At 39.4% G+C, this 12,175-nt stretch overlaps 1 protein-coding gene across 1 annotated transcript; it reads left to right on the forward strand.

The window, feature by feature from the left end:
* Window positions 1-7,350: 7,350 nt before the first annotated feature.
* Window positions 7,351-9,835, forward strand: LOC9644222. The gene is made up of 9 exons (XM_024688977.1): window positions 7,351-7,450; window positions 7,617-7,871; window positions 7,973-8,033; window positions 8,438-8,604; window positions 8,655-8,829; window positions 8,885-9,053; window positions 9,118-9,372; window positions 9,430-9,591; window positions 9,761-9,835. Exons 1-9 carry the CDS (start codon window positions 7,351-7,353, stop codon window positions 9,833-9,835), a joined length of 1,419 nt encoding a protein of 472 aa, XP_024544745.1.
* The last annotated feature ends 2,340 nt before the right edge of the window (window positions 9,836-12,175 follow it).

Below are 12,175 nucleotides of genomic sequence, written 5' to 3' on the forward strand. Positions count from 1 at the left end.
GGGGGCTTGTGTGGGGGGTTCCAAATGTATAGTAGGCATAGTGGGTAGGTTGGGCATAACTGACTAACCTGAGGCATAATTTAGCTCCTGCTTGCGTGCTTGTCCTTGTTCTGCGTCCGGCTTGGGTCTAAGCCTAAGTTCCATTCCATGCTAGCTGGTGGAGTACCCATGTCCTTGCGTTAGGCCACCGGTATGCCGAAATAGCACCAAACTTCGTTTAACTCCGTTTTGTGTGCTGGTCCTAGCATTGGGATGCTAGTTACTCCAGGACTGTTCCAAGTTGCTCCGAGCTCTTGTCCCTTCGCTCCTTGGGCTGTATGCTCGGGAGTTGCTCCGTGGTCCGGTTCCATGACTCCTTGGCTCCATGCTTGGAAGTTTGGCACCGTTCCTTCCTTCAGTGGCCCAAGGCCCTGAACCTCGGGTTCCATACCACTGTCTTTTGGACATGTGGCATATGACACGTGGCATGTGTCACATGGCATAAAGAGGGTTTAGGTTCCACTTCGTGGTGTTATTCTATGGTAAATCACGATAGGATAAAGGGTCAAAACCACGTGTGTTACATTTAGTATTAGAGAATACATCTCAGTGAGTACTATACAATGAGATTGGGCAACTAGTCTCGTTGCATACGCAGAGATGAAAATGATGATCTGAGTGGGTACATGTTTGGTGCAAAGGCTTCGCATTCTTTCCTTGGGTATGGTTTTTGTTACCTTTTTGTACTGTGATAATGTGAGCTTGCTCTTGGGCTCATAGAATGGATTTGAGGTGTACCATTTTGCATGAGTTTGCGCTTGGGCTCGTGAGTGAGGCACATTAGCAACTCGAGGTTACACTTTGAGTTGGCAAGATTAATGTTAGCCTACTATTGGTTCCATGAGTTGTTCTAATGGTTCCATGAGTTATTCCATGTACCGTGGGTAAAAGTAAACCTTCCTTGGGTTTGCTATGAGTGGCAAATAGGCTGGTCCGTAGCTATTTAGCACGTCACTAGTGGATCCTTCCTAAGCATGATACAAGTGGATCAACCAATATTATAGGGATTAGTCTATTGATTCAGGTAGTCACTACCGTGCTCTCTCATAAAAATTTTCTTGGATTGGGCTGAAGGCAGTGCGAAAACAAGCTTGAGGTTTAGTTAAAGATGAGACCGAAAAAAGAGTCATCAAAGATAGAGGATCAAACACGTAAATCATTTTCTCTCCTTGGAGATATGATTTGCAACAAGAATGACTCATTGCTCGTGTTCATATTATGCAATCAAGAATCCCTACCTTGATGCATCTTGGAGATGATGGTCTTACAAATGGTGAGTTGTGGGATGGATAATGGTGAAGTGCTAAACCATTTTGTCTAGGTTTACTATTGAAAGACTTGGGTTGCAATGCTCAATTCTTTTCCAAAGAACCTTGCTATTGCTTTTTAAGTAGTTTGGTGTTGGATTAATGTTAAGTTTAGTCGGAAAGAGAGTGGCATGAGTTTGTATGTGTTGTGAACAAAAGTTAGTGGTGTTAAGTGTTGTAAATTGCTATCGGTGGGGTGTGGCATTTATGTTGCATTTTGTCAAATCAAGTTAACACTTGATAATCACATAAACCTTTGAAGTAGTGATATGGGCATTGCTCGTGGTGTTGTTCAATTGATGATCAACTCATTGTGATTATTGTATCATATCCATGTGATAATGAGCAATGTGTTTATGAAGTTTCTTGGTCAAAAGATAATCAACCCCAAAGTGGTTGATGGTAAAGCTAGTCTACTTACATATAATAGCATTGTAGTAGCTTTGACTAGATTTTCGATGGTGGTCCATTATGCTAAGTTGGAGTTGGTACGTTAGTTCCTTGAGTTTGCCCATTAAGGTGTTGGAAAGGGTATAGCATTCATTTGCTATAACTTGTTGGTTTATCCGTTAACACTTGGAGTAGATTGTTGAATGGAGAAGGTGTGTAGTTGAAGCATTAACATCATTAGCACTTGTGTTAGTGGAAGTGGCATTGTTATTTCAAATGATGAGGATTTTCCTTAGAGCTTAATTTTCTATATCATTTTTCTTGTTAGTGTTTGGGCTTCATATTAGATCTTGAAGGAGGTTGAAAAAAAGTGTTAGTGCAATGTGGATATCCGAAGATATGGTCTTCGTGATCAAGCCTTAGATGTTCATTTTGCACTTTACGGATATCAGTGTTGGATATCGGAAAAATGGGCAAAGATGTTCGAGGTTTAAGCATACTATGGGTAATGAGAATTGGTGTTAAAGTGAACCTATGTGAAGTTGTAAATAGGAGGAAGTTGGTTGAGTCTTGAAAGTTTGCATTTCTAGACTGAGAATCATTTTTTCTCTAGGATGAAATATTTTCCACAAATTTTCTTAGGCTTTTTTAATAGCTGATCTATTGATCACTTTGCTCGAAAACCATTCTGTTTTTGTAAGTTAGTACAAATTAGTGAAAGGGTTGGAGTTTAACTTTGCTTAGATCTTAGTAGGTTGTTTGTATGATGCGACCTAAAAGGGATGCTAAAGTTTGGGGCTAAAATAATTAAGTTGGATAGAGTTTGGAATTGGTGTAGAAAAGTGGCCATTGCATTTTTCTAGAAAGGTGACCCTTGTGCTTTTTTTTTGTAGCGTTATGCTTGGTGGCAAGTTGCACTTTGCATTTTGTTAAACTCTATGAGAGTAGTGAACTCTCACTGATCTTAACTTAGTCTTAGTGGCTTTACACCTTGGCTTAAGATAGTGATGTCCAACTTAGTTGCTTGAGGTTGAGATGTTGGTACCCGTACTATACCTTTGTCTATGAGGAGGTTGTGTACCGATATGAGTCCATCTCATGGTCTTCTTTAGTTTTGACTGAGTGTTGATCATGCATAGCTAGTGTCTTCAAGGTATGTTCAGAGCTATTGGCTAAATGCATTAGTGAACTTATTGTGGTTGAGTTGGATTCGAGTGGTCATTTATTTTGTGCTTGCCTATGAACTTTTATCTCATACCTGGGGTATCACGTTCATGTTGGACAAGTATATGACTCGATGGCATGAGTTTAGTGTTTGGGTCTCGTGAAAGCAAGTTGAAGAGTGATTGTTGGTTGCTTTGCAACTAGTGGTTGCTTATAGACTTTATCAAAGACTATGACACTTGCTTCACTCAATGAAGATTTATTAGTGATGAGTTTACTTTACCAGATAGTGTTGCGAAGGATCATGTCATTAGTCATACATGGGTTTTCTATGTTGGCATATTGACTTTACCTTTGTTGATATCATTTAGTTGCGTTTAGTTCGTAGTGTTGGATTTCATTAAGTCTTGAATGTGGTGATTCATTCCTTGATGAAGTGTTATCTATAGCTGAGTATTGTTAAAGAACTAGTCTCGGATACTAAGTATAGTATCTTCAACTTTGGTTAACTTAGTTGCTAAAGAGTTTTGGGTGGTGATTCACTCATGCTTTCTTCTAGCTTTGTTGTGGTGTTGATGGTATTAAAATGATGTCTTGTTGTTGACATTGTTGATGTTGAGATTTGAGTGAAATGAGATGTCTCTTCAAAAGATTGATGTTAAGTTTCATTAGTCTTAATGAAAATAGTGTTGATGATTTGGTTATGGCTTAGTGTTATTGGCATTCGTGCATTTGTTAGCAACTATGTTGACGTTCAAACGAATTGAGTGGCAAGTTTGAGTTAGTTGTGTTTTAGACGAGATTATTTAGTAGGGGGTTGAGTTTTGAGTTTTTCCTTGAAAAGTGATTTAATCATGGACTATGCTAACTCTATGAGTGGAAGAGTTAGTGATTGATGTTGGAATGTTTGAATCCTTATTAGATTTGAGTTGGAATATATGAATCATGGATGATTTTTCTTATGTTTGTTATGAAGTGAGTTATGTTTTGCTATAGATGGATTCATGGAGGATCGTTTGGTGATCACTTGTTGAGCATAGCTTTGTTATGCTTAGCTTTTGGATTGATATAGACATGCTTTTCATTAGGTTTGGCATTATGAAGTTTAGCTTATGGATGTGTTGAGGAAGATATTGTGGGTTGCACCATGATTTCTTCAATAGCATTGAATTTAGTTCATGCAAGACTTGTGGTCATTATTAAGCAAGATTTGGCTATAGGCTTCTTCAAGTTTTTGATTCCTTGAGTTTTCATGCTTGTGGACCATTTGCTAAAAGTTGTTGGGGAAGGCATTTTGGCTTTTTCGCTTCGATGTTGAAGTTGGCTCTTGCATCTAGCAATCCTTGGTGATGATTGACTATTATCTAGGATAATTGATTGTCCTTGTCAAAAGGTTTTGCTTGATTATTGTTAATATAAAATGATTCACTGTTTTTTGGGATGGTGAATTTCTTCTTTGATGATGATTATGCATATCTTTTATTGATGGGATGATTAATGATCTTTCATGATAGTTAGTGGTTCTCCTTGGTGACTTATGGCTCTTCGCAATACCATATGTTCTTTGTGGTTTGCTTTGGATTGGTCTCTTGGGTTTGAGACATCAGTAAGATGTTGTTGACACTTACTTAAGCAACTTGAGTTTTTTTGTATTGTTGACCAGGATTTATTCAGATTGGCTAGTGCGATGGTTAGCATGAATGCTATGTAGGGGGTTCCAAATGTATAGTAGGGATAGTGGGTAAGTTTTGTTTTGCGTCCGGCCTGGGTCTAAGCCCAAGTTCCATTCCATGCTAGCTGGTGGAGTACCCATGTCCTTGCATTAGGCCACCGGTATGCCGAAATAGCACCAGACTCCGTTTGGCTCAGTTTTGCGTGCTAGTCCTAGCATTGGGATGCTAGTTGCTCCAGGACTGTTCTAAGTCACTCCAGGCTCTTGTCCCTTCACTCCTTGGGCTATATGCTTGGGAGTTGCTCCATGGTCCGGTTTAGTGACTCCTTGGCTCCATGCTTGGGAGTTTAGCATCGTTTCTTCGTTCAATGGCCCAAGGCCTTGAACCTCGGGTTCCACACCACTATCCTTTGGACATGTGGCATATGACATGTGGCATGTGTCACGTGGCATAAAGAGGGTTGGGGTTCCACTTCGTGGGTGTTATCCTATGGTAAATCACCATAGGATAAAGGGTCAAAATCACGTGTGCTACACTAGGGTTTGGACAAACTTTCATGTCTCCTATTGCAAATTGTAATGGTGAAAAACTAGAGGTTCTCAAGCAAAATACACTAATGAAATTTTATAAAGATCCAATGGTTCAAGAGTTTTGATTGATGACAAAGGTTTAGGGTTTAAAAGGTGGCCTAGGGCTAGATATGAGTTTGGAAGATTGGGGCTTTTGCCTTCAAGGAAGAAGTATAGATTTTATATTTTGGAGTTTTGGGTTTGAAGAGCCAAACTTTATCAAAGGAAAGGACACTTTATTATGTATTTTGACAAGAACCCTTATATTACATGTAAAGGATATTATTCTTCACTTCTAAATTGGTCCTTTATAACTACATGTAGAACTTCTCCACCTTTAGATTGTTCACACAGGTTCAATTGGCAATGGAACACATTGACAATATACTGAAGTTCCAATTTGTATAATATGGTTGTGTTGGCTGATTCCTTTCTTGCCTTGGTCGTGGCTTCACCACGATGAAAGCACTTGGAACACTACCAATTGATATTTAAGGTATTAATTGATGTTTGAAGTGCTTTGAAGGGCATAACAAATTACATCAGACTAGTTTGCTATGGAAATCTAGCTTTAGCCCAGATTTGTAGTTCACCTTTGGTCATGAACTTTAGATAGATAGGGACAAAGGTATATCTATATTGGTATAAGGTTGTGGAATTGGCATAGCAATAATACACTTGCATGGCTTGATGGGAAGTTGGAAACAATGATCCCAGTTGAAGGGGATTAGCCACAGCAATGAGGAGTGGATTCCATAGCATCAACAATATCACTGTTAGTGGAGATTGTATGCTCCTCTTGATTTCACAACATCATGGGATTCAGGAGTATACATCTTCAAGGACTCTTTGTAGCCTATGAAATTGTATGTGCTACACAGATGGAGAACAAGTGAGTATGGTGTATCTCAATTGATTTCAAGATAACTCAAGTTGTTTATGGAGTTTAAGTTATATGTTCCCTCTCAAGTTCAAGTTCAGCTCAAGTCCATCATATTGGTACAATGATGGCACACTCACACTAGAGAAATACGAGGCTAGAAATGATGGATAAGATATAAAGCTTACAACCAATAATGATTTCGAGGTGCAGATTTGTAGACTATGAATCTGCATGGCACAAAATTAGACTATAGTTTCATAATCCTCCCTCTTATTACCCACTCTCTTTGAATTACTCTGTACCAATGTTTTAGCATGTCAAAACTAACATCTCTATAGTTTTTTAGAGGATAAATATGACGGGCCCCATTGACAAGGACACATGGATATTGCAGATGACATGAATTTTATTTACAACTTCTAATACATGTTTAGTGTAGTGTACATGTGCCTTTCACCTTTGCATGTACAAAAGGTTTTGAGTTTGAACACAAGGTCATGTTGCACCTCACAGTCATGCTAGAGGTTGGACACATGTCTCATAACACCCTTCCCATGCATTTGTATTTGGAGCATACTGCTAGTACAGTAAAGAGAGGCATGTCTTGCATGTTATATATAAAAGAGAGTTTTCATAGTTATATGTCATTATATTTATTGTTGCATAAACTTGTAAAATTATTGTATAATAAACCCTACAAAAGTGTTAAATCCCACAAAAGTGTTTTAATCATCTTATCTAATATTATATCTTGCCTAGACCACTCCACCTCAACCACTCAATGCTTATCAAAGAGGCCATATGAGAGTTAGATGGATGTCTTCAACATCCATGGCTTAGAGTTGGGCGAGATTCCTTAAAATATTCCACTGTTGGAATATTCTAGGGGTGTGAAGTGCAAGGATATATTCCCCTTCTTCCTCATTTTCTAGGCAATGAGTTCACATAAAAGATATATTCAAGCAGAATTTCAAAGTATAATAAAAAAGTGTTCTCTCCACTGTTGAGAGGCTTCCCTCTTAACATATTCACTCCCTTAATAGTAATATCTAAAATCAAGGGCTTCTTCACACGACCTGCAGCTGCTAGGGTGAAGCACTATCTCACATATGCAGCTCTACAAGCTAGCTAGAAGAATGCAATTGCAATTTTGGTTCTCCAACCAAGGATGACTTGGGCAAATGCTTTGAGGTGTCTGCAAAACATTGAGGCTATATGGAGCACGAGAGTGGAAATGTTATAGGCTATATACACTTCAAAAGCTCCAAATGATGCCTAGGTGGCAAAACTATATGCAAAAGGGAAAAACTCTAGGGTATTTGGGCATGCCAAGCCCAGACTTGCCAAGAATCAATATGCTTGTTGCTTGGAGATGGGCCACTGACTCAAGTTCCATTGCTCCAAAACCTAACCTGTTACAGCAAGGCTAATGAGGAGTTTTACAATGCAAAGGCAATTATAGCACTAAATAGGTGGCTCCTAGACTCTAGTTGTACTAATCTTTTGGACAATAAGAAGAATATTTTTGAGTGTTATCAACTAAGCATTGGCAAACCTAGTCTTCATTTAAGCGACAATACCTTTATCCCAGTGGAAGGCATTGGCTCTCACTTGATCGTCACCAAGATATGTGATCAAACTGCAGCGGTTACTGCTGTAGCATTCGATGCAAATCAGCATTTGATTAGAGTTGCATGCATTGACATTACTACTGAGAAGCTTATCAGCAAGCTCAGCAGAGCTGTTGTTCAAGAAGAAGTGTCTACACGGAGCTTCCATTCTTTAGAGAATGTAAAGCCTCTCCCTCTCACCCAACCAGAGAACTTGTCGCTGACATTACCAGCAGGTCTCGAATGGAACTATTATCAACTGTGGTTTTTCCCATTTGCCTGCAAAGAGATTTTTTTGACACTGACCACATATTTCATGTGTGGCGATTATTGGCAGTTGGTGGCATTGCTGGTATTTGCGTGGGAGTGGCAGTTCTTGCTTTTGCTGTAGTTTTCTTGTAAGTGCTCCTCGCCTACCACGAGTGAAACTCCCATCGGGGCTGAACAAGACTGGTCCGGATCTGCCAAAATCGCCACAGAAAAGAAAATTGGTCACCAAACATAACTGGTTGAAAGAGAGTCTTGCTTCGTTTGCTTCCTGTACAACAGAAACTTGGCCGAGCCTGCGAGTAAACTTATTAGCAACAATGACTTCGTCCCTTTAAAAAGTCAATGGACGTCTGTTGAAGTCAATTGAAGCTCCAACCCGAAGTTGCCTCGTCTCCTATGAGGATGGGTGATCTTGGCAATACGTAAGTCCACACGGTTTAGGCTAGCTTTGATCTGGTCACATAAAAATCAACAAGATGTTGGTTCGCTTGCTTCCAGGAGCTTGAGAAAATCAACGCCACCACTTTTGCAGGTTTGAGCGAATGGAGGACTATCTCTTGCTTAGATCCACCTTTTTATTAGTCTTGTCTTTGCTGCTAGCAAACGCTCAAGATAACATCGAAACGGTGCTGGACGAGACCGACTTCCAGGTCCAGGCAATCGCGAATCAAGCAATCTTAAATCGAGCCAGTACTTGTGGTAAGCTCTTGAAGCTCAGGCTCAAACAACTTTGTAGAGCATTGTCACAGGAAGTCTAGCGGATTGCTCACTCAACACTTGCACAAGGCGCCCTTGCTGGCCGCAATCCAAGGATGAGATCCAAAAGCTCTCTTGCTTTGGAGTATTCCACAATGGAGACTGCACGTCTCAGGCAAATGGAACTTGCCAGAGCTTAAGCGTTTCAAGTCAAAGAACATATCTCAGGTATTTAGTTTGTCAATTTACAGCTTTGACTTGAGATGTTGATATGATCATCCAGAGTCCCACCCGATGCTCCGGAGAAAGATCGAGATTTTCAGACGGTCTTGTGTGCTCAGAAATCTCTAGATAAGAAGCTACAACAGGCCTGGGATAACACGAGGAAGTTCTCCCTTGGCTGGGCATTCTTTGGAGGGATTGAAGGATACTTGTATGTTTACCCAGGCCGGGTAAGTGCACACTAAGCATTTCTTCCCTGCAAGCGAGAGCTTATAAATGTGTTCATATTGACAGGACTATGTCGACAGTTGGCAGTGTGATATTTACGATCCAAGGCTCAGGCCATGGTTTCTCAATGCTTTGGCGGTCCAAAAATCGCTCTACATTCTCTTGGAAACCTCCACTTCCATGAGCAATCCCACTGGAGTTTTATCCTCCCAAACCCGCTTTAATGTTGCAAATAACATCATTAAAAAGCTGCTAAACACCCTCACGAATGGAGATCAAGTGGCTGTGTCAACAATTGGTGGTGAGAAAATCGGAGCTCCAGTTAAGTTTTTCATCAGAGACAAGGATAACTTCTGATCATGAGGTTCTGAAATCCAGGTTTCCGTAGTTCTTGGCGTCCAGGAAACCTCTTTGGATCTGGCTGGAATCTCATCCCTCAAAGATTCCATAAGCAACACAAGTGTTACAAACTCAGCCAGTAACATAAAGAATGGGCTGCAAGCAGCACTTGATTTCTTCAACACCAGCTCCAACTTAAATGTAAGATGCTTTTCGTGTGATAATCACAAGAAATCACATTGGTTTCTTCAACTTTCCAAATCCCAGGTCATAATCCTCTTCACAGATGGACAGTTTGTCACCCCTGGCAATTTCAACTTCACCCAATTGAGCCCAGTTTTGGCACAGCTGAACGCAAGAGGTGTTGTAGTGTTTGTCTACAGAATCGGGTCCTTCACAACCAACGATGCCACTTTCCAGCAAATGCAGAGCAGCCTCAACATGAGCTACGAGGTCATCAACGACGACAAAAACCCGCTGCTCAAGGTCCACAGCTATTTCGACTACATTGCATGGGTTCGCTTTGTTGCTGTCAACAAGAAACCAGTTTGGGCGAGTTTGTATACCGATTCTGCTGGCCTTGGCAATGTGACAACTTCCATCTTTCCAGGTTTGTATAGTACTATTATTTATTACTCTGCTTCTTCTTAGTAATTATTTTAATTTCATGCAGCTTTTGATGCAAATCAACAGTTGATTGGAGTTGCATGTATAGATGTTCTTGCTGATGGGCTAATCGCGGAGCTTGGCCAGCCTACAGTTGAGAAAGCTATATCTAAACGATACTTTGATCCTTCACAGCAAAAGCCTCTTCCTCTCGCTTTGACAGTTACGTACAAATTTTTGGAACTTTTGTTTTGTTTTTCAGTTGAGAGAAATTTGATTTTGCAGCTCGCCAATGCGACTATCAGCTGTGACTTCCATGGCAGCCTGGCTCCAATCTGTCCAAGAGGCGACTTTTCCACGTCCATGAGGGAGTTTATATGTTGTGGAGCTTGTGCTGTTACAGCCAGTGCTTCTCCTCCTCATCCCGCAAAGAAGCTAACGAGAAAAGTAAGTGCTGGTATTGCTGTGGGTGGAATGGTCACCACTTGTGCCATCTTCGTTTCTGCCGCGTTTTTGTGTCGCAAGTGCCACAAAGCTCCAGCAACTGGAAGTGATAATGACCAACCTCAAGAACCGGACTGGGTGGTTCCAATGAGATCTCCTCAAAAAGAAAACTTGTAATCTTACTCCTCAGACCCTTCCAAAACTATATAATTGCTTATTGCTATTTTATAATGGGATTTTGATTAATTCTCTTAATCATGTATATAAATTTATATATTAAAAAGTAATAAAATCAATATACAATCCAAATTACAATCATTCCAGATGTCAATCACTAAAGAAGTATTTTAGTTAATACTTCTAAAATTATCATAATGGAGTTAAATTTCCCTAGATCCATGGTATATATATATATATATATATATATATATATATATATATATATATATATGTATTATACAGACATTACACTATCCTTTCATTTAGAGGATGGAAAGTTGATGATGATAAGTTATATAAAACATCTAAAACTTTTACTAGGTGATTATAGACTACTACAAGAATTTGAAGCACCTATAAAACCATCAAATATAATTGTTTATAATCATGAATAAAACAAAACTTAAAGCCATGGCACAAATATCAATTGACCAAGGAATCTTAATGAACTAATTATAACTCCAAGTGCAATTGCTAAATACTCAAATCAACCTCAAAGACTTAATTTTAAACTAAAATAAAGGATTTCAAAAGCCACTACAATTTATAAAGCATTATTTTAACAAAGAATATATCACATTTCTAAGTTTGCCCATCAATGATCCTTTGAGATCATTATTAATTTAGACTCGTAACCATTAGCAAAATTTACCTTTACATCTTTCCTTTAATAAGCTCTATTTCGTTAAAGTGGGAATTGTCATTATCCCACTTGTAAAATAAGGTTTCCAAACCTTTATATAGTATATAAATATAACAAAATTCAACTGCATTGAGGCACATGCCATTTTATTTTAAACAAGGAAATGTTTACTCAATCACTTCTCCTCCCCCTGCCACTACTTCACCTCTCTCTTCTCCTTGTCATTGTCGTCCAATTTCTTTCCATCCTTTTAATATTGGCTTAGTTGCTCCGAGTCTAGGTGGAGCCCAAGTCCCCATTCAATCTTTACTTTCCCCTTATTAATAAAACAACTTCGTAGACTTCCAAAAACATGCTGTAACATTTCTAGTATAATGCAAATCCTCTCAAAGAATTGTCTTTTAATATTAATACAATGGCATGGAACCCCATGCCATAATAAGTTACATTTTTAAATAAATACATGCCATCTCAGACTGTTATTTTTTGCCTCCAACGCCTATACAATAATCTTGGAATTTCATCACTCTCCACACTATCAGGATTTAAACCCAATAGTAATGCCATCTCTTCTCTAATACGTCCACGCTCATGTTCAGTGGTCGAAGAACCCATCCGGTTGAGCAGATTATGGAGATGCGGATAGTGCTTGGTTAGACAATATACATGCTATAAATGATGACTGGTGTTTGTCCGATCAAATGGCTTCTGATATACCGTTCCATCTGCCATTTGGTTGATTTCTGCAGCCACTTCCTGGACTGGCCGGTTCTCTATCACCATCGCTCCAAGCCGTTTTGCAAGGTCCCCCAGAACATACGGTTTCTTCTGCCTAGTTTCCATACTACAAGAGATGGGGTGCACTGCATATGT

The sequence above is a fragment of the Selaginella moellendorffii genome, unplaced genomic scaffold, assembly GCF_000143415.4.
Source record: "Selaginella moellendorffii unplaced genomic scaffold, v1.0 SELMOscaffold_60, whole genome shotgun sequence".
In the NCBI taxonomy this organism is placed as follows: domain Eukaryota; kingdom Viridiplantae; phylum Streptophyta; class Lycopodiopsida; order Selaginellales; family Selaginellaceae; genus Selaginella; species Selaginella moellendorffii.

Bases quoted from the DNA above. Each gene is read 5' to 3' on its own strand.
- LOC9644222 (XM_024688977.1), top strand. From the start codon at position 7,351: ATGCCAAGCCCAGACTTGCCAAGAATCAATATGCTTGTTGCTTGGAGA. The intron at 8,830-8,884 runs GTATTTAGTTTG...ATGATCATCCAG, and splicing joins AGTCAAAGAACATATCTCAG to AGTCCCACCCGATGCTCCGG. The intron at 9,054-9,117 runs GTAAGTGCACAC...TCATATTGACAG, and splicing joins TGTATGTTTACCCAGGCCGG to GACTATGTCGACAGTTGGCA.